General features: G+C 42.4%; 1 protein-coding gene across 1 annotated transcript in view; it reads left to right on the forward strand.

Moving 5' to 3' along the window:
* The window catches only part of PAIP2B (poly(A) binding protein interacting protein 2B), a 33,817-nt gene that overhangs the window by 10,887 nt on the left and 4,783 nt on the right, over positions 1–18,147 (forward strand). Inside the window, exons 2-3 of the mRNA XM_075556995.1 lie at positions 9,951–10,102; positions 17,126–17,302. Of these exons, the coding sequence (XP_075413110.1) occupies positions 9,962–10,102; positions 17,126–17,302 (318 nt within the window). The 5' untranslated portion in view covers positions 9,951–9,961. The remainder of the gene's footprint in view (positions 1–9,950; positions 10,103–17,125; positions 17,303–18,147) is intronic.

Below are 18,147 nucleotides of genomic sequence, written 5' to 3' on the forward strand. Positions count from 1 at the left end.
TGTTTAGAAATACCTGGACTACAGGTTCATAATTCTTATCCAAAAGCCTTGGGGAAAGATAAATTTCAGACTCCAGCATGGTTGTTTTTTGTTTTGTTCTTATAGATCTTGAAAGTTGCTTTCTCTATATATTATGTAATGCCACCGAAGGATCTGGAGCAGTACCCTGAGCTAATCTCTAAACCTTAAACGAAAAATAGCTCTTGGGATCTTCTTAAAACCAAGCAGCAGGTTAGCTCGTGTTCTTTGAAGATGAGTCTCCATGGCATTGAGGAGCTCTGGTGGGGCAGTGGTTACACGTTGGGCAGCCATCTGTAAGGTCAGCTGCTCTGTGGGAAAGAGACGGGCATTCCACCCCTGTAAAGAATTAACAGCCCTGGAAACTCACAGGGGCAATTCTATAGGGTCACGCTGAATCGGCATCTACTCATGACAGAGAGTGAGCTTTCTATGGGGCTAAAACTGACAACCATTCAAAATTTAGGGGCAATGACTATGTGAATGACAGAGGAACGACTTAGAATAGGACAGTGAGAATCAGAAAATATAAGCAGTGCCGTGCAGTGTTGAATTGTGTGTTTTCCTGTGTATATTCTCAATAATAATAAAATAAAATTCAAATATAATGAAATAATTCTGGAAAAGTTCTACTGGACAAAACTGTTCTACATCAAGCACTGGCAAATTCCAGTCCACCGCCTATTTTTATAAACATTCTAAAGTTTACTTGGAGCACATACACAAACAAAGGGAAGATCAAAGGAGAATCATACATTTGAATGTGGTCTTGTCAAAGAATATTGACAAAAGACTGCCAGAAGAACAAGTAAATGCGTCTTGAAGGAAGTACATCCAGAATGCCCTTTAGACGTGAGGATGGTGAGACCTTTGTTTGCTTGTTTACTTTGGCTACCTTCTCAGGAAGAACCATTGCCTGTAGAAGGACATTGTGCTTGGTAAAGCCCAGGGCCCATGAAGAAGAGACCCTTAAAGGTTAAAGATGGACCGACACCGTGGCTGCACCAGTGGGCTCAAACAGCAATGGTTAGGATGGCATAGGACCACGCAGTGTTTTGTTCTGTTGTACGGGGGATTGCTATGCGTTGAAGACAACTTGGTAGGAACAGTACACCTGCACATCTGTTTAGGTCTTGTTCTATTATTTTGTCAGCTGAGTTTTGACACAAAGCATGAACATTTTTAGTTTTTAGAGCTTTTTGTTTTAGAATTGTGCATAAAGAATTATAGAACTATTTCTGGGTCTGCTTTTCTTAAAAAGATGCTAGCAAGCTTCAAAGTAAGTGGAGTTTGAATATTTCAGGTGAGGCTTATAATGGATTTTTATTTAAACCCACTAGTATGTGTAGTTAATTGTTGGGAGACCATGCTTTTGGGGTCAGAAAGACCCGTGTTAAGTCCAGTTCTGGTATTTGCTAGGTTGTACCCAGCAAGGTGTTTAATCTCTGAATTTTAGTGAATTTGACTGAAAAACGAGGAAATAACAGTATCTCCTTGATAAGATTTTTGTGCAGATGGAAAGAGGATGCTGATGGAGTGCTTAGGTGTGGGTTTGCCCTGGAGTTGATTTTGGTATGTATGGCCCTCATGTTGTGCTGCAGGTGGAACGGCACCATGGTTTCAAGGCTGCTGTGCCTTATGGAAGCAGTTTCTCAAGCCTGCCTTCTTTCTGAGCAACTGTTGGTGGGTTCAAACTGCCAACCTTCCAGCTCGTGATTGAGCTCTACCCAGCGACTCCTTGAAATGCTCAGAAAGACATTTGATTTTATTTTCATCTCGTTGGGTGGACAACTTATTACATGCATGTAACTCAATTAAAAGGACCCTCTCTTTCCCTGCCCTATGTAAAAGTAAGCTTGCCTCAAACATTTTCCCAATTCATGACCTCTTTCAGTTAGCCCTTGCAACTCAGACACAAAGTTCTCTTTTCAATGATTTCCACACCTCAATCCACAGGCTTCAGTCTTGTGTGAGTGTAGCAGTTTTGCTGAAAATGGAAGGTCTTGCGGACCCTGCAGTGCTGTGCCTTTCTCTGTCTGTAGCGTACTGCTTTTGTCCGCTTTTCCGTTGCAGCAGCATGCCCGTCAGCCGGAGACACCTTTCCCTTTGTCCTGTGAAACAGGGTGTGCCCTCACGCTAGTCCTTCAGGGACTTGTCTTCCACCCCCAAATAATTTTTAAGATGTTTCACCCACCCCAAATGGTCCCCTTCATGAAAAGACCTATAGTAAAATGCAGTGTTCTTCTCAGCCTCATTACCTACGTAGTTAAGCAAGTTGGCTCCACCCTCCCCTTTGCAGGTTTTTTTCTGTTGTTGCTTTTTTTTCTAAGGAGCATATTAAATAGGGTGAACGTGTGTGGTTTCTTTTAGTACTGTTTGTTAGAATTAATGGTATGGATTTCTTCCTGTTTAAATGATTCCATTGTGGTAAGCTTTTATACCTACCCTACATCTCATGGAGAGAATTTCCTAGCTATCTGGTGATGTTAAATGATTTTTAAAAAGTAAACAAAGGCTTATTTCTAAAATTCTTTTTTTAATCATTTTATTGGGGCTCGTACAATTCTTATCACAATCCATACATACATCCATTGTGTCAAGCACACTTGTACATTTATTGCCATTATCGTTCTCAAACTAAAATTCTTAAAAGTGACCCTCCCACCCCCATATGCATAATTTAACCTGTCAAAACAGACTTCTTAGTGTGGGCCCTTGGGTGGTATAAATGGTTAATGGGCTTGGCTGCAAACTGAAATGGTAGAGGGTCAAGCACCTGGGAGGAAAGCATGGCGATCGACTTATGAACTGAAACAGCCTTTGAAAACCCCGTAGAGTTCTACTCTCACATACACGGGGTGCTGTGAGTTGAAGCCAAGCCGACTTAACGTGATGGCAGTTTGAAGACAAGTACCTGGCGGTGGGGAAATGCCTCTTCATACACTGGTCCTCTTCAACCGTGCTGGCCAAAGACCTTCCACACCTGCAGTGCTTGGGCTTTCTGCCTAGGAGATCTGACTTAAGTACAGCACTCTAGAAATGGCAGTTGTCAGCCAACTATTGCAGAAGGATGAAAGAAAGCCCAGAAAGACTTGACTCTCACCCTCAAGGAACTTCCAAAGCTATTAATAAGATATTCTCAAAAAATGAGTATTACTTGCTTGAATATATTTATATATAATTAAATATGAAAGGAGATGAGAGTAGAATGAGGGAAACCTGAGGCCAAGATTATAGTCAGGCTTCTGAAAGTGGCATTTCTCCTATAATTATGCAATTAAAACTCATGTTGTCTTCACTCAGTCTCAGGCATTTAGGGGCCTTTATTTTGTTGGTGAGAAACTTACACATCTTTTCTATATAGTAGTTTGCCCATAGAAATGTCTTTGATTAATATTTTCTGTTGAAAACTTCAGTTCACAGTATTGCCTTAATAGGACCAGGGGACTTAAAAAAGTTTGTGTGGGAAATGTCACATCATACTACCCTGTTGTAATAATGTTTCTAAGAGTTTGTGGGTGGAAATGCAAAGTCATAAAAGACATGGCTTACGGGTTGGAAAGAGACTAGTAGAGCCTGGAGACTATTATCCTTAGTCACACTTCAGGCCTGAACTCACCTTCAGGAACCGAACTTACCTTCTTGGCTCAGTTTTCAGCTCAATAGCGGACGGTTCTATCAGGTGAACAAGAACAATAGGGAAATAAGCACACCATAGAAGGATGGACCATTGAAGATCAAAAAGGATACATATCCTCAAGGGCAAAGGAAAGAAGGCAGAATGGGAAAGAGAAACACAAGGTAGAAGTAGAATGTGTGATGTGACATTGTGAGGCTTGCAATCAAGAATATAAAACAAGGTGTGTATGTATTGTTGAGTGGAAAACGGATTTATTCTGTAAACCTTTGCCCAATTCACAATAAAAAAAATTTTTAAAGACTATAGGTTGGTAAAAATTAGGTAAAGTTAGGTAAAAATGACTGAAATATTTGATAAAAATGAAGTTCAGTGGGACTTAGAGCAGTGAATTCACCTAGCCATGAGTTTTTTTGTGAAGAGCATTTCATAAGACTACTTTTATTAGAACTACAGTCTGGGAACTGCTGAAGTAGGAATTAGTGTAAGTAGCATTGGGACCTGTTTCAAATACAGTTTCCCACTGTATAAGAGGATTGGTCTTGGCCTTTGCTGTATACTGGAATCACCTGCAACACCTAGCAAACAAAATTAAACTCCTGGGCCTGGGTGTAGGCTACCAAATGAGAGTACCTGAAAAGTAGTTGTGGAAAAACTTCCAGGTGATTCTGATGCACTCCAGGGATTAAAAACGGCAGGATTTTCGGTATCAGTGCAGCAAATTTGTGGGACAGAATAGGGACATTTCAAACAATCGTAGAAAAGAAATTACACTACATGTTGTGTTTCTAATCTGGCAGTTTTATTTTAGTATACCTTAAAATTAGGAATCACATAAATGATCTTTCTCCCTTTCTTGACTTTTTTTTTTGTCAGTGGGTAAGAGTTTTGAATGTTTTATCCACCTCGAATTGCGGATAAGTTCGTTTTTTTCTGTATGCGTAACAAGCCACTGGCAATTTATTTACAAGCACATTTCTTATGAAATGAAGATGACTAATGGAGTGTTTGTGCATTGAGGTCAATATAGAAAAGTTTAAGGGTGCTCCCTGTATTTTCTGTTAAAATGAGTGAACTTCATTGTGAGCAAATGAATTTACCCAAAAAATACAGGGAATATGATCATTATAATGCACATACATGGAATCCTATGAAGCAACAAAGAATTATGATGAATCAGGAAAAGATATCATAATATGGATGAATTTGGAGGACATATGCTCCGTGAAATAAGCCAATCAACTATTGTAAGAGAGCCTTGTTATAAAAAGTCAGGATTAGGTTTCCCCACAGAAATACTGTTTGTTGCTTACCAGGCATGGCGAGGAGAGGGCAAGGGGAGGTGCCATAACTAGAGAGATTGTACTTCTTAATTCAAGCCAGGAAAAGGTTTGATAGAGATATAGCTCACTTTTTAAAATTTGTTTTTTAACAGGTTTTATTAGCACTTCATATGCCATGAAATTCAATAATTCACTCATCAAGAGTTGTACAGTTGTCTCCATATTCAGTTCTAGAACATTTTCTTCCTTGTAGTCATTGTTATTCATATAATTTTTCCCTAATTATAGTAAAAATATACACAACAGAACACTCTCCAATTTTACAACTTCTACTTGTATAGTTCAGTGGCAGTTATTTTACTCTTCATGTTGTACAACCATTATTGATGTCCTTTAACAAAGTGCTCTACCACTGTTGACATAAACTCAATGGCCGCTATGCAGCAGCTCATTCCCTTTCACCCATGATAGCCATTGGTCAAGTTTGGTTTCTTGTTTCTTCTCTTCCCCATGATTTTCTTGATATAGTATTCTTATATCATACACTTTGGTGGTTAAATTGCTTTTAAATGAGTTGTATAATCACAGTCAGTTCTTGTGCCCTCGCCCCTCATGTGTTCATTGTTTGCTCCCCAAGTCCCTTCACTCTCCCCATCTCCCACGCCCACATCCCCAGTACACCTTTGCATTAGTTATCTCTGGCATCCTTCTTTTTTCGGTGCTGCCCAGACTGGAAAACCCAATGGAAAAAATTAAAATTAAAACAAAGTGGTAAGGATAAAGCAATCATAACATAAAGATAAAATACAAATAATGGGTATGAAAGAAAAGACCACCATCAATATGTAAAAAGCCAAGGAAGAAATTTTTGTCTTGGAACAAGCAAGATATACTTGAGCCTAGAACAAATTCAGGTTGGGTCAAGAAGGGAGGTCAACTGACCAGGTATCAAGTTCCACTCAGCACAATCAAGTTTGCAGCGCTCTCTGTCTAATGTAGTAAAGCTGCTGGAGACGCTTGCCGTGGCTAGAGGGGATCTATCTGCCAGTAGCTGCATCTGACTAGATGCTGTACAAATGGGTTTGGGTCTCCAAGCCCCCTCCAACACCCCTACAAATCGGGTGTTCACAATTTAAGCTCTAATACTTTCCCCTTTGCCTTATCTTTAGTTTGTATAGCTCATTTTCTAGCAAAGATTTTAGCAACCATTTATTGGAAAGCTTGCTGAGGCCAAGATATTTGCTTAATATTGAAAATACCCAATTATGTGAGTTTCCAACTTGAGTAGCTGTAGCACCGTGCCAAGTCGGTGGCCGTCAGCCCTTCGCTTCTGGGTTTCCGTCATTGGATGCCGTCTCCTCTCTCCTGGCTCCTCTTGCCTCTTCCCAACCTGCCCTAAAAGGCCTGACCTGCCTAAAAGCTGTTGTTTTACATGGATGCCATTCACATGTTGCTGTTTTAGAGCCTCAATGATTTAGGAAGATGTCCACTTGAGATTTTGTTTTTTGTTATTTTGATTGTAACTTTGTACATATTTTTCACCCTGTGGTATAAAAGGTATCTTTTTATTTGTAAGGCACCCTAACAGGACAATGGCAAGTGTATTTCTGAGGGAAGTTGTCTGCAGCCACTCACTGAGCGCAGAGACACGTTGGATCACGTTTAGGTGGAACAAATCAGTACATTTATGAACTGGGACCCTCATAGCAACGCTTTTTCGTATAACCTCATATATATCCCTGGCCCCCTCCCTTTAAAAAAAAGAAATAAAACACAAACTCAGAATATCGTAGGTTTATCTAGCAACTATTACGGTGGAGAAGATTTACATTTGGGGGACAAAATCTGTCACCAGAGAAGTTGTAACATTAAAGGATTCTACGGGCAAAATTTTGAATGGTGCAGAAAACACCAAAAGACGATGAAATACAGAGTCACAGTTTTATGCACACCTATCCATCTGCCTTTTAGTTCTGAGTCTTTACACGTGCCTTCCCTTCCTCCCCAATGCTAACTTCTGTGTATTCTTCAGGTAACAATGAGCATGTGGCTTACTTACGGAAATCTTTCTCTAGTAGCCCCTTGTAGTTTGGGAGGGTTCTTTTTTGGGGTGGGAGGGTAGCCTGGATCATAATTGTTCTTATTCTCTCTCCTGACTAAGTCTGGGGCAAGTGCCACGAGGGCAAGGCTGGCTCTGGCAAGGCTCCAGGCCGGCACAGTACCACGCACAAACAGTCAGATAATAACGTGCAGAAGGAGAAGGGATCTGAGCTGCTAGGAGGAAAGTGAGAAAAAGAAAATTCTTTTTTTTAATTTTTCTTCAGTTTTAACAACATTTCACATTAAAAGTGGGTATTAGCCAGACTGAAACTCCAGGAAACAGAATAATGGAAACTAGTTTCTATATTTGCTGCTTGAGACTTTTTCCAGGTAATGCCGTTGAAAGCTTTCCCCTCGCCTTCCTATTGCCAAGCATTCTTACAGTCAGGCTTTTATCTTGGGCAGTGTTCAGTTTCAGCTTCTGGAAACCCTCTTTAGGTTCTGTCAGTGACTAGCCTTTTGCTCGAGTGCGCCATGCTGAGGATAGCAGTTGTGAGTGTTGAAGTGTTGAACTGAAGATGCATTGAACGTGAGTCCTGAGCTCTCTGACTAGGAAGGAGGCCTTTATTTCAAGTCAGATAGTTGAGGCACTGACCCCTGAATGTGCGAAAATACCGACATCAAATGTTTAGCGGGACTTAGCACCCCTATTTTGACTGGTGATAGGATTATGCATTTTATTTCCCATCTTCAGCCAGAATAGCAACAGCTTTCTCTTTACTAGAAAATATTTGTCATATTTTGCCATGTATGTAAAATGGGAAGGTGGGGAGGCCGGGGAAGTTTAAAGTTGTTCTTGGATTTTATAATGCCACTGAGACACAGACCAGACATAGATGACTTCGTCTACTCTTGAGATCCTACAGGAATGCTTCTCAAACAGTGACCTATTGCTAATCTGTACATTTTTCTTCATGATCTAGGAAAGGAAAGATCTGTGGTACCTGGTGGTTTATGTGAACAGAGCTAGTTCCTAGTGCCTATGGAACACCTGTCTTAGCCACCTTTTGTTGCATAACAATGTATCTCAAAGTTTAGGAGCTGAAAACAGCAACCTACAGTTTCTGAGGGTCAGGATCCTGGGAGGCAGGGTTAGCAAGGTGCCTCTAGCTCAAGGTCCCTCAGGAAGCTACAGTCAGCCTGTCAGTTGGTGCTGCTGTCTCAGTGCAAATGCTTGAACGGGGTGGGGGGTGAATTTGTATGATTGCCAGCAGGATTCCATTCTTTATTGCATGGGCCTCTCCAAAGCGTATCTGACGTGTAGCCAATTTGATTGTGTTTTTTTTGTTTGTTTGTTTTCAGATTAGACAGGCAAGTTTTATTATCAAATGAAACTTCTTACAATAACCCAGTAATATCTATGTTTCAAAGATTTGGTCAGACATAATCTTAAGGCATCAAATAGAAAGAATTTTATTCTAAATGCCAGTTTTCATAGAAAATGGAGTTTGGGGTTGTTTTTTGTTTTGGTTTAACAATTTATTTCCTGACTGTTTAGGAGGCGTATTCACTGCCATCAAGTCAGTTCTGACTGATAGCGACCCTCTAGGACGGTGAACAGGTAGCCCCTGTGGGTGTCTGAGATTGTAACACTCTACAGGAGTAGAAAGTCTTGTCTGTCTTCTACCGGAGTGGCTGGTGGTTTTGAACTACTACCTTTGCTGGTACTATCCCAGTGTGTAAACTGTAAGTCAGGTCTGTGTCTCTACAGCAGTTTCCCAAAGTGCACGATACTGCCCCCGGGAGGGCGTTGAGTGATTCCCACCCACCCCCCAAAAAGGGTGCCATAGACTAAGTAAGTTTGAGGAAAGCTTTCTTTCTTTGTTGGCTTTGAGGGAAAGCTGTCTCTTCAGCTTCTGTTTCTTGACTTATTGGAACTTTCCAAGTGGTTTGCCATCTAACATCCCCATCTCTGCTTGCTTAATCTGTTCTTATAATATCTATATTAAACCTGCATCATTAGCATAACAAAATGCATTCTCATATAGGGTTATAGTCACAGGCGTCGTGGTTAAGATTTACAGAAAGTATGGGGGGACACAGTTCAATCCATAACATCCTACAATCTGTCCTCTATTGAAAATGATGAGGAAACAAATGTACAAAAGTGCTTGACACGATGTGTCTGAAGGGAGGGGGGAAATGAGCAGGAGATATTAAGGGCTCAAGTAGAAGGCAAATGTTTTGAGAATGACCATGGCAACAAATGTACACATGTGCTTGACACGATGGATAGATGTATGGATTGTGATAAGAGTTGTATGAGACCCCAATAAAATTATTTTTTAAAAAACACTCCATCACTTCATACCCAAAGTCTTTAACTTCAGGAGAAAAATCTCATCTTCTGAATTATCTAAATCAAATGTGGATGAGATATTAGGTATAGTTTATCCTTGAGCAAAAGCCCGCTACATCTGTGAGCCTGTGAAGTCTAGACTAAATGATCTGTGTCTGAAGTACAGTGGTGGGACAGGCACAGGCAGCCATTTCCATGGGATAAAGGGGAAGGAGAGAAGGAATAAGAGGCACCCAGCAAGGCTACAGCCCAGAACCATTGACATTAGCTTGCAAGGTATGAAAATTGTCCTCTTTTCGTTGAGACCATCTGAGCAATGACCATGCTCTCTAGTTTGGGGCTTGGAGGCCCCTTAGAGATGGTTGGTTTTATAAGTTACCAACTATTTGTACCACACATGGGTCACTGTAGACCGGAACTGACAGGACACGTAACAACAAAAACAATTTATACCTTGGTAGAAAAAGAGGGCAAAGTAAAGATGAGTTTTCATGTCTACAATGAAAATCATCAGCCTGGAACTTAAGAAGCCCTGGAAGAAACTAGATGTTATAACGTGATATTCCCGTGATCTTTGTTTTCATTTGATCCTCCTTTTCTCACTCCTGTTTAGGTTCTTTCATAATGAATGGATCCAGTGGGGCCAATACATCACCCAAGGTAACATCCAAAGAGGACCAGGGCATGAATGTGCACGATGAGAAGGAGAGGAACCCATTTGCAGAGTACATGTGGATGGAGAATGAGGAGGATTTCAATAGACAGGTAAAAAAAGCCCTGCCAGGAAATGATGCCTGTAACTCAACAGCCACAGTACTTTATAATACTGTCCATTGAGAGTGAATTGTACCCCAAAAGGCAGAGTTCTCCTCAGATCTCCAAGAACCATCTTCAGCTGGTAAGAGAAGTGTCAGTGACAGTTCTTTGAAGGAAGAGAATATTCTGTTTCTGCCACACTGATGAGAAGAGGATGCAAGCGAAGATGGTGACGTGGTGAGCCCCTGTGTCCCGCACTGTGATAGGCCTTCTCGGGTACAAGCCATGTGACGGAGTGGCTGATGCAGAACGGCCTTGCCCTTGGCTCCGTTGGGGCACATTTGTTTATTGTGCTTCTCTGGGGGAGCCACTCTAGGAGTTTCCTGGGGTTTACATCAACTCAAGCTCTCCCTGCACTCCAGGGTGCGTTTGTCTTTTGTGTTTCCTTACCTGTTTCCCTTGCCTTGAGCTAGCCTTTGAATGAAAAATAAATTGTTGGCAGCATACATAATTTGTACTAGCTTTGATAAATAACGTCCCCCTGGCCCCAGAGAACAGCCTTGCATTGGTGAGAACCAGTATCTGAGCTGTGGATGGAGATTGGCATTTAGCATACTCAGACTTAGAATGCATGGGAAAGTATTGAAACATCAGGAGTTGCAAAATTTGGTGGGGCGGGGGGGGGGGTGGTGGTAGGAGGAGGCTGAAAAAAAGAGAGAAAGTTTAAAAATCCATATATACTTGCTGCCGATTCTGACTCACAGCGACGCTATAGGACAGGGTAGAACTGCCCCTCTAGGTTCCCGAGCCTGTAACTCGTGGGGAGGAGAAAGCCTCGTCTTTCTCCCGCTTAAATGCACAGACCGGAGAAGCTCTGATAGCTTTACCCTTGGCCGCTTCAAGAAAAGTTATAAATACCAGGTTTACGAATGAGTTAAGCATTAGGCTGCTAACCCAAAAGTCTATGGTACAGACCCAACTGCTGTACAGAAGAAAGATAAGACATGCTGCTTCTGTGAGGATTTGCAACTTCAAAAACCCTCTGAAGCAGTTCTGCTCTGCCTTATCTGTAGGGTTGATAAAGAGAGGCTAAACAGATAAGGAGGTGTTTGGGCAAATTCCCCCAACCCTAATTCTAACAGGTGACGCTAGCTTGGCACCTTTACTCTGAAACTGCTGTATGATATTCAAGTCAGAGGACTGAGTGTTTCAGAGACGCCTTTGTCCCTCATCCGGCTGAGCAGCGGGGTTTAGGAATCAAGGATATGACTATCAAGCCTCCCTCCCTCATGTTGAGCTGCAGTTTTTACCTGTCACCACCATTCCTACGACTAGCGGATTTTTCATGCGTAGTATGCATCTTGAGTTGGATCTTAATGAGAAAGAAATTAATTACAGATAAGAGTTCACTGCACACGGAATCCAGGTCAGATAAACCCCTCAGGAACAGAAATGGGAGTAGGGATACCAGTAGGGTAGGGGGAAAGTGAGGAGAGGAAGGGGAAACCAATCGCAGTGATAGACACATAACCACCACCTCCCCCAGGGGACAAACAACAGAAATCGTTGGGGCGGGGTAGGGGAGGGAGACAACAGTCAACATAAGATAATGAAAATAATAATAGTTTATAATTTATCAAGGGGTCATAAGAGTAGTAGGGGGAGGGAGGGGGAAAAGGAGCTGATACTAAGGATTCAAATAGAAAGTAAATGTTTAGAAAATAATGATGGCAACATATGTACAAACATGCTTGATAAAATTGATGTATGGATTGTTGTAAGACCTATAAGAGCCCCCAATAAAATGATCTTTAAAAAAAAAAAAAGACCTAAACCTAGGTGAGCCCTAAGCAGGATAGTGCCACAGAGGCATCTAGAACCGCAGTAAACTTTGTATGAACCAGAAAGAGATCTCTGCTGTCTTTCAACCTTAACTGTCCCCCAGAGTCATCTCTGAGCCAAATAGCAGTTCAACGTTAGTAGCAAAGAGTGCTCGCTTGTAGCATTGCACTCGGAAAGAGTGACCTGTGTGGGATCCGGTAGGCAGGGCCACTCCTAACGGTTAGATGAAAAGAGGGGCTAACGCGTTTCTCTTCACTGGTGGTGAAATCATTCGGAAAAGAACAGTGAGAATGGCCGGCCGCATCTTTGGAGAATGTAATCAATGTCTCTGACTTTGGGGAAAAAATGATTAAATTTCTATCTGCTGTAAAAATTTTTAAAATTCTAGCTACCACCAGCTACTCTGTGGAAGAAAGTTGAGGTTATTTGCTCCCATCAGGACTTACAGCTCTGGAAGCCCTACGTAAGATTGCTATGAGTTGGAATCAAGTTGATAGCAGTAGTTTAGTTTCTGGTTAGATACCCTGACACATTAGCTTCTGACTTAGCGATAAAATAATTTACAACACATCAAACTAAGACTATACTGTTCCATTCGTTATTCTCCCTGACTCAAACACTGGAGACCTTAACGTATAGTTTTTCATTAAGCAACTATTACTGAGCCAGATAACTACTGAACTAGCTGCTTAGACCATTCCAGTAAGGAAAACAAGACTAGCGTATGTGTGGTCTTGATTTAATTGACTCATATGTGTACCAAACTCTGCATCCTACGAATGGCAAACCAATGATTACTTTACTAACCGAGAAGCATTTATAATACTTTGTCATTAGAGAAATTTATAGAAATCTCCAAGAAAATCTCAAATTACTGGAAGGCACAAATTGTAGACTATATTGACTGGTCATAGATAACTATAAACAAAAAACCTTAGTAAACTACTCAGAAATGAGAGAGATGGTCACAGCTATACGTAGGGAAAAATCATAATAAAAAATGGTTCCTGTTTAGCAAAAAGTAAGCTAGAAAGATAAGATCATACAGAGGTTTATACAGTTTGAGAATCTGAGTAAGGGACAATTGCTACAGAGTTCTTTAAGAATGCATTTTCCATGGCGAGGTTCCTACTGACCAGGTCTGGCATCAGAAAAGTGCCCGCAGCCTGTGCAGTGTGTAGTCGGCGCACCCAGCGGTGCCTTCTCCCCGAGACTCCTCACACCTCTTCAGCTCAAAACAAGGGACAGCCTGACTTAAAGCTCCCCTGAGATGACCAAGCAGGCAGAGTCCGACCTGGAGAAAATTGAGAACAAAGAAAAACCCACTGTAGCCATGCATCCCAATGACCTCTCAGTCATGCAAGCTTTCAAGAAGGCCCTGGTCCTGGTCATGCAGGTGGAAGAGCAGGCCAGCAAAGAAATCAGCAGCAAGAAATCGCCCCAGCGATGACTGCAAATACATTTGAAAATAATAGAAGTTTCCCACAAACTTGTTGAAGCCCTTTGTATATCGATTACACAACTTTTACCTGTTCAATTATTTACAAGTTTAAGCCTTATTGACAGCAATTACAAGAATCTGTTTGCAAGCTAACACGCCATGATCCATGTAGTTTTTCCATCACCCCTCCCGTCCACCACCACTTTCTCTGTCTGTACTGACCCTAGTACCCACTAATAAACTTTGATCTCTAAAAAACAACGCATTTCCCCCATTTATCTAAACATTGAAAAGGGAGGCCTGGTAGCATAGTGGGTTGTGCACCGGGCTCCTAGCCACAAGTTAAGCAGTTCAAATCTACCAGACACTCCATGCGAGAAAGATGAGGCTGTCTGCTCCTGTAAGGACTTAACGCCTCGGGAAACCACAGGTGCAGTTGTACTCTGTGCATCAGAATTGATTGATGGCAGGGGGTTGAGGTTGCATTTGACTTTGGTTTAGACACTCAAAGGAGCCCTGGTGGCACAGGGATTAAGTGCTTGGCTGCTTACTGAAAAGTTGGCAGTTTAGCCCAGCAGCCGCTCCATGGGGGACAGGTGAGGCCGTCTGCTTCTGTAAAGATGACAGCCTTGGGAACCCGGTGGGGCAGGTCTGCTCTGTTCTACTGCTACCTGAAGCCTCCCTTGCTTACTCATCACGGCTAACTAATTATCCTAGCTTGTAGAGGCATATAGAACCAGAGGGCGCCTCTTGGCCACCTTGTGGCTAGGCAGTAGTTTCACAGCATTGACCCCACACTTTCGGAAGCTGAGCAAGAAAGGCATCAGGCTGCTTGCAGAGTTTTGTTTTTAATTTTAGTTTTCTTTACTTCAGATCCTGTAAATAAGTGTACATTTTTAAAAAGTGTTTTCTGACTGAAGGTAAAATATTCTCTGCATTGTGTGTCCACAATGATATGAATTAAAGTGTGCCCCAAGGAATGATGGAAATAAATGACTAGAAGGTGAACACTGAATGGCAAAGTTAAACACCATAGTTTCTTCTCCTCCTTTTTCCCAAGCTTTTATTAAGACAAAACTCTAAACTCAAAACTTATTGAAGACGGTTCTGTCTGGATAATATTTCCCTTTTCTAAATACTCTGAAGATGAGAATTGGTAAGATTCATGATAAGATTAAGAGCTCACAGAAATAAGCTACATAGTAATTTTGCTGGTCAGATAAAGTTAAGCTCTGTTCCTAGAACATAAATCTCTCGTTTGTACTCTCATTTTGAAATGTTCTCATGGGAATCCTGGGAAGGGCTAAGGAGTGGCAGTGTGACGCATGAAGTGAGGTTGCGTTAATCTGATGCGGGGTGACTTTTGAGTGAGAAAGCAGCTGTGTGTGGCCAGGGGAACCCAAGGCTGCAGCATGTGAATCCAGACGGAGGAGTGCATTAGGTAAGGTCAGGTGGGCTCCTGCAACGCAGTCCGCAGTGGGTTTTCTTACAGCTGTCAGGTTAACAGCCCCTCCTTCATTAGCATTCCAGGTCCACATGAATTCTTCCACCCAGGGCATTTATCAACTACACCGGTGAGATACCTAGGCACCTGGAAAGGGCTAGTGACAGTCCATTGATGAATAGTCACATCCCATGTCCCCACACCAAACTCCACACACACTGCGATCCAGTCAGTCCTGACGCACGCAGCCCAACAGGAGAGGGTAGAACTGTCCCTGTGGCGGCGCCTGAGAGGTAGCTCTTCACAGGAGTGGGGACCCTCCTCTTTGTCCCAAGGCCCGGCTAGTGGACCCCAGTGGCTGGTTCTGCATTTAGCAGCCCCGTGCACACCCCGCGACCCCATCCGGGCGCCTACATCCCGCAGAGGATGGGGAGATGTGCTTTCAACTGCCTGGCCTGGCTGGCGCTTCGGAAGACTGAGAAAACAAGCTGAGGGGCTCAACCACAGTCCTACCCAGAATGGCCTTACTTTGAGTAGCACGTATCCCAGGACTTTAGTCACACCCCATGGCCCAGGTGCCTGTCTTCATCAGGTGTAGCACTGAGCAAGAATTAATATTTTGCTGTTATAAAAAAATACCTGAGGGGCTTCAAAAAGTCTTTGGGAAAGTTCCGTTATCTTGTCATTCCATCTTTCCATGGATGTTTTGAAGTCGTGCTATAGGACATTTGCCAGGTGTTCTATCTAGTGTTGTCAGTTATATTGACCATGTGGCTCAACCATCACCCATTATCATTGCCAGAGTTTGCATCAGCATTAAACAGATGGAATTTATTTTTATTAGAACACTGATTTAGTAAGGGAGTAAGCTGTTTGCTCTTGGAGAAAGGGAAGATCTTGAACACTGATGTTAAATCATGTGGCTTGGAAACTTTTAAGTATTTCATGACTTTCAAATATACTGTTCTTAAACCTTGCTGCCAGTGACTCTTCATCAGAATTTATGAGGCATTTATTTTGGGTAATTTCTTTAAACTGTAGCAAATATATATGTAACAAAACATTTGACATTTCGATACTCTTCACGTGTACAGTTTAAGGATATTGCTTATGTTCAGCATGGTCAGCCATCATTGAGTGAGTGTTTGCTTGACCTCTCCTCTGGTGGTGTCACTAGTTAGCTGCGACACTGTCACCAGGTAGGTGCGAGGAGGGCAAATGAGGCAGGAAACCTCCCAAATCACACTAAAGCTGCAGACTGAACCATATTTCTATAATCATGTTCTCTACTAAGAGTCATCAGTACATGTGTGAAGGAGCACAAAACATTTTAGGCATAGGTTGTTTTCATGTAAGGCAATGTAGTTAGTGAGGACCTGGTGGTGGTATGGGTTACGAGGTGGGCTGCAAACCCCGAGGTCAGCAGTTCAAACCCACCAGCAGCTCCATGGGAGACAGATGAGACTGTCTGCCCCTTGGCAACCCATAGGGGCAGTTTTCCTCTGTGCTACCGGGCCACTGTGAGTTCGAATCAACCTAATGGCAGTGAGCTTAGGAGATGTAGAGTGGTTTACATATTTGTATATTTCTTCTTGTTTTGAAAAAATACTACATCTAGTTGTCATTATCTGGTTTGCCTAAAAGGGTTTTCCAATTCTTTCTAAGATTCTGAAAGTTATTTTTTCCCATGGGGTCCACGTTATCAGAACTGTGGGCTGCAAGCTGAGCGTGAGCTTTTTCACTAGTCTCCTCTATCCAATCAGGAAAATCCCTGGAAGGGCTGTGGGATGCAGTTGGGCTGATAGCTGCCATGTCAGTGGTTCAGACCCATCAACCACTCAGAGGTGACGCTGTCTGCTTTTGTACAAGTTTACAGCCTTGGAAATCCTACGTTACTATGAATTGGAATCAACTCGGTCACAGTGACTAGGTGCATGGTCACTGACTTTTTTAATAACTCATAAAATGAGCAATTTAGGAATGATGCTTCCTAAAATCAAGAAAAGAATTTCTCTAATGATTTTCCCAAATGCAAGGTGAGTGGAAAAATCTCTGTATTGGATATTAGAGACCTGGAAGATCTACCTAGACCTCAGTCTTATTGTTGATAGAATTTGGTTATGAAAATCAAACCAATTTTCTCTAATCAATCATTACAAAAAGAAGCATCTTAATTCTTGGTAGATATTATGCAAGGATCGTTCCTAATGGCAGAGCGATAACCTCAGGAGAAAGAGGTGGGGAAAACTTGGAAGGGGTGCGTCTCACTGGGACAGTCGTCCGAGCTCCTCCCTTTGCTCGCCAGGTGGAGGAAGAGCTGCAGGAACAGGACTTCTTGGACCGGTGCTTCCAGGAGATGCTGGATGAGGAAGAACAGGACTGGTTCATTCCATCACGAGACCTGCCGCAGGTCATGGGGCAGTTGCAGCAGCAGTTAAATAGTCTTTCAGTCGGCGACAGTCATGAGTCTGAAGATATTTTGGTATGTGTCATATGTGGTTCCACATATAATGTAGTAAAGAGAATGTAGGATTTGGGGGGAATCTCTGCATCTCTCTGAACCACTGTTTCTCACTCGCCACGTGGAAGACAGACTGAACCTCCTCACGCTTATTACCACCAGAGTCACTACTTGCTGGGCTTCCCTAATGGGCTTTACATAGTGGAATTGGGATTAAGAGTGGAAATGGGAACACTGAAGGGGTTTGGTTGCAAATGACCATTTGCTGCTGTGGTCCCTTTACTAACTCCCAAGTCTATGTTTATTAGCGTTTTAAACGTAATAAAAGCGGTCTGCTGAGCTTGAAAGGAAACCAGCTCCCGAGAGCATGTTTTTCCACCGAGAAGGCGTGCTAGGTTAACTTTCTCTGTCTTCCATATTTATTGTGTCCTGTGAATAATCCCGTTCTCACACAACATCTGTTCTGAAAGTTTGTGCCCTGCAGTTTGGCTAGGGTTTTTTGGATGTTTACGTGAGCGTAGATAGACAAAAAGGTGAGTACAGACAGGTGCCGATATATAGGGCTGGTGGCAACCAAACTGGTTTGGTGGGATACTCTTGACTTTCATTAGGGTAAGGTCCCTGGTGAATTGAAAGATTCTTTGTGGAAGTAAATTTGCAGGCCTCCAAGGAGGATTTGTAAGCCTCGTGAAGGGAACAGGGGTCTAACGTAAAGAGCCTTTGTGGGTAAGGAACTCTGCCTTTGAATGTGGTATCCGCCCAGTAGGCAGAGAATCTTCTCTCTTTCTCTCCTTGAGGCTGAAGGGCAGATACTGGAAGCAGGGAGAAAGTAAAATAAATGACCTAATGTACAACTTCCTGTTTGG

The sequence above is a fragment of the Tenrec ecaudatus genome, chromosome 8 (assembly GCF_050624435.1).
Source record: "Tenrec ecaudatus isolate mTenEca1 chromosome 8, mTenEca1.hap1, whole genome shotgun sequence".
Taxonomy (NCBI): domain Eukaryota; kingdom Metazoa; phylum Chordata; class Mammalia; order Afrosoricida; family Tenrecidae; genus Tenrec; species Tenrec ecaudatus.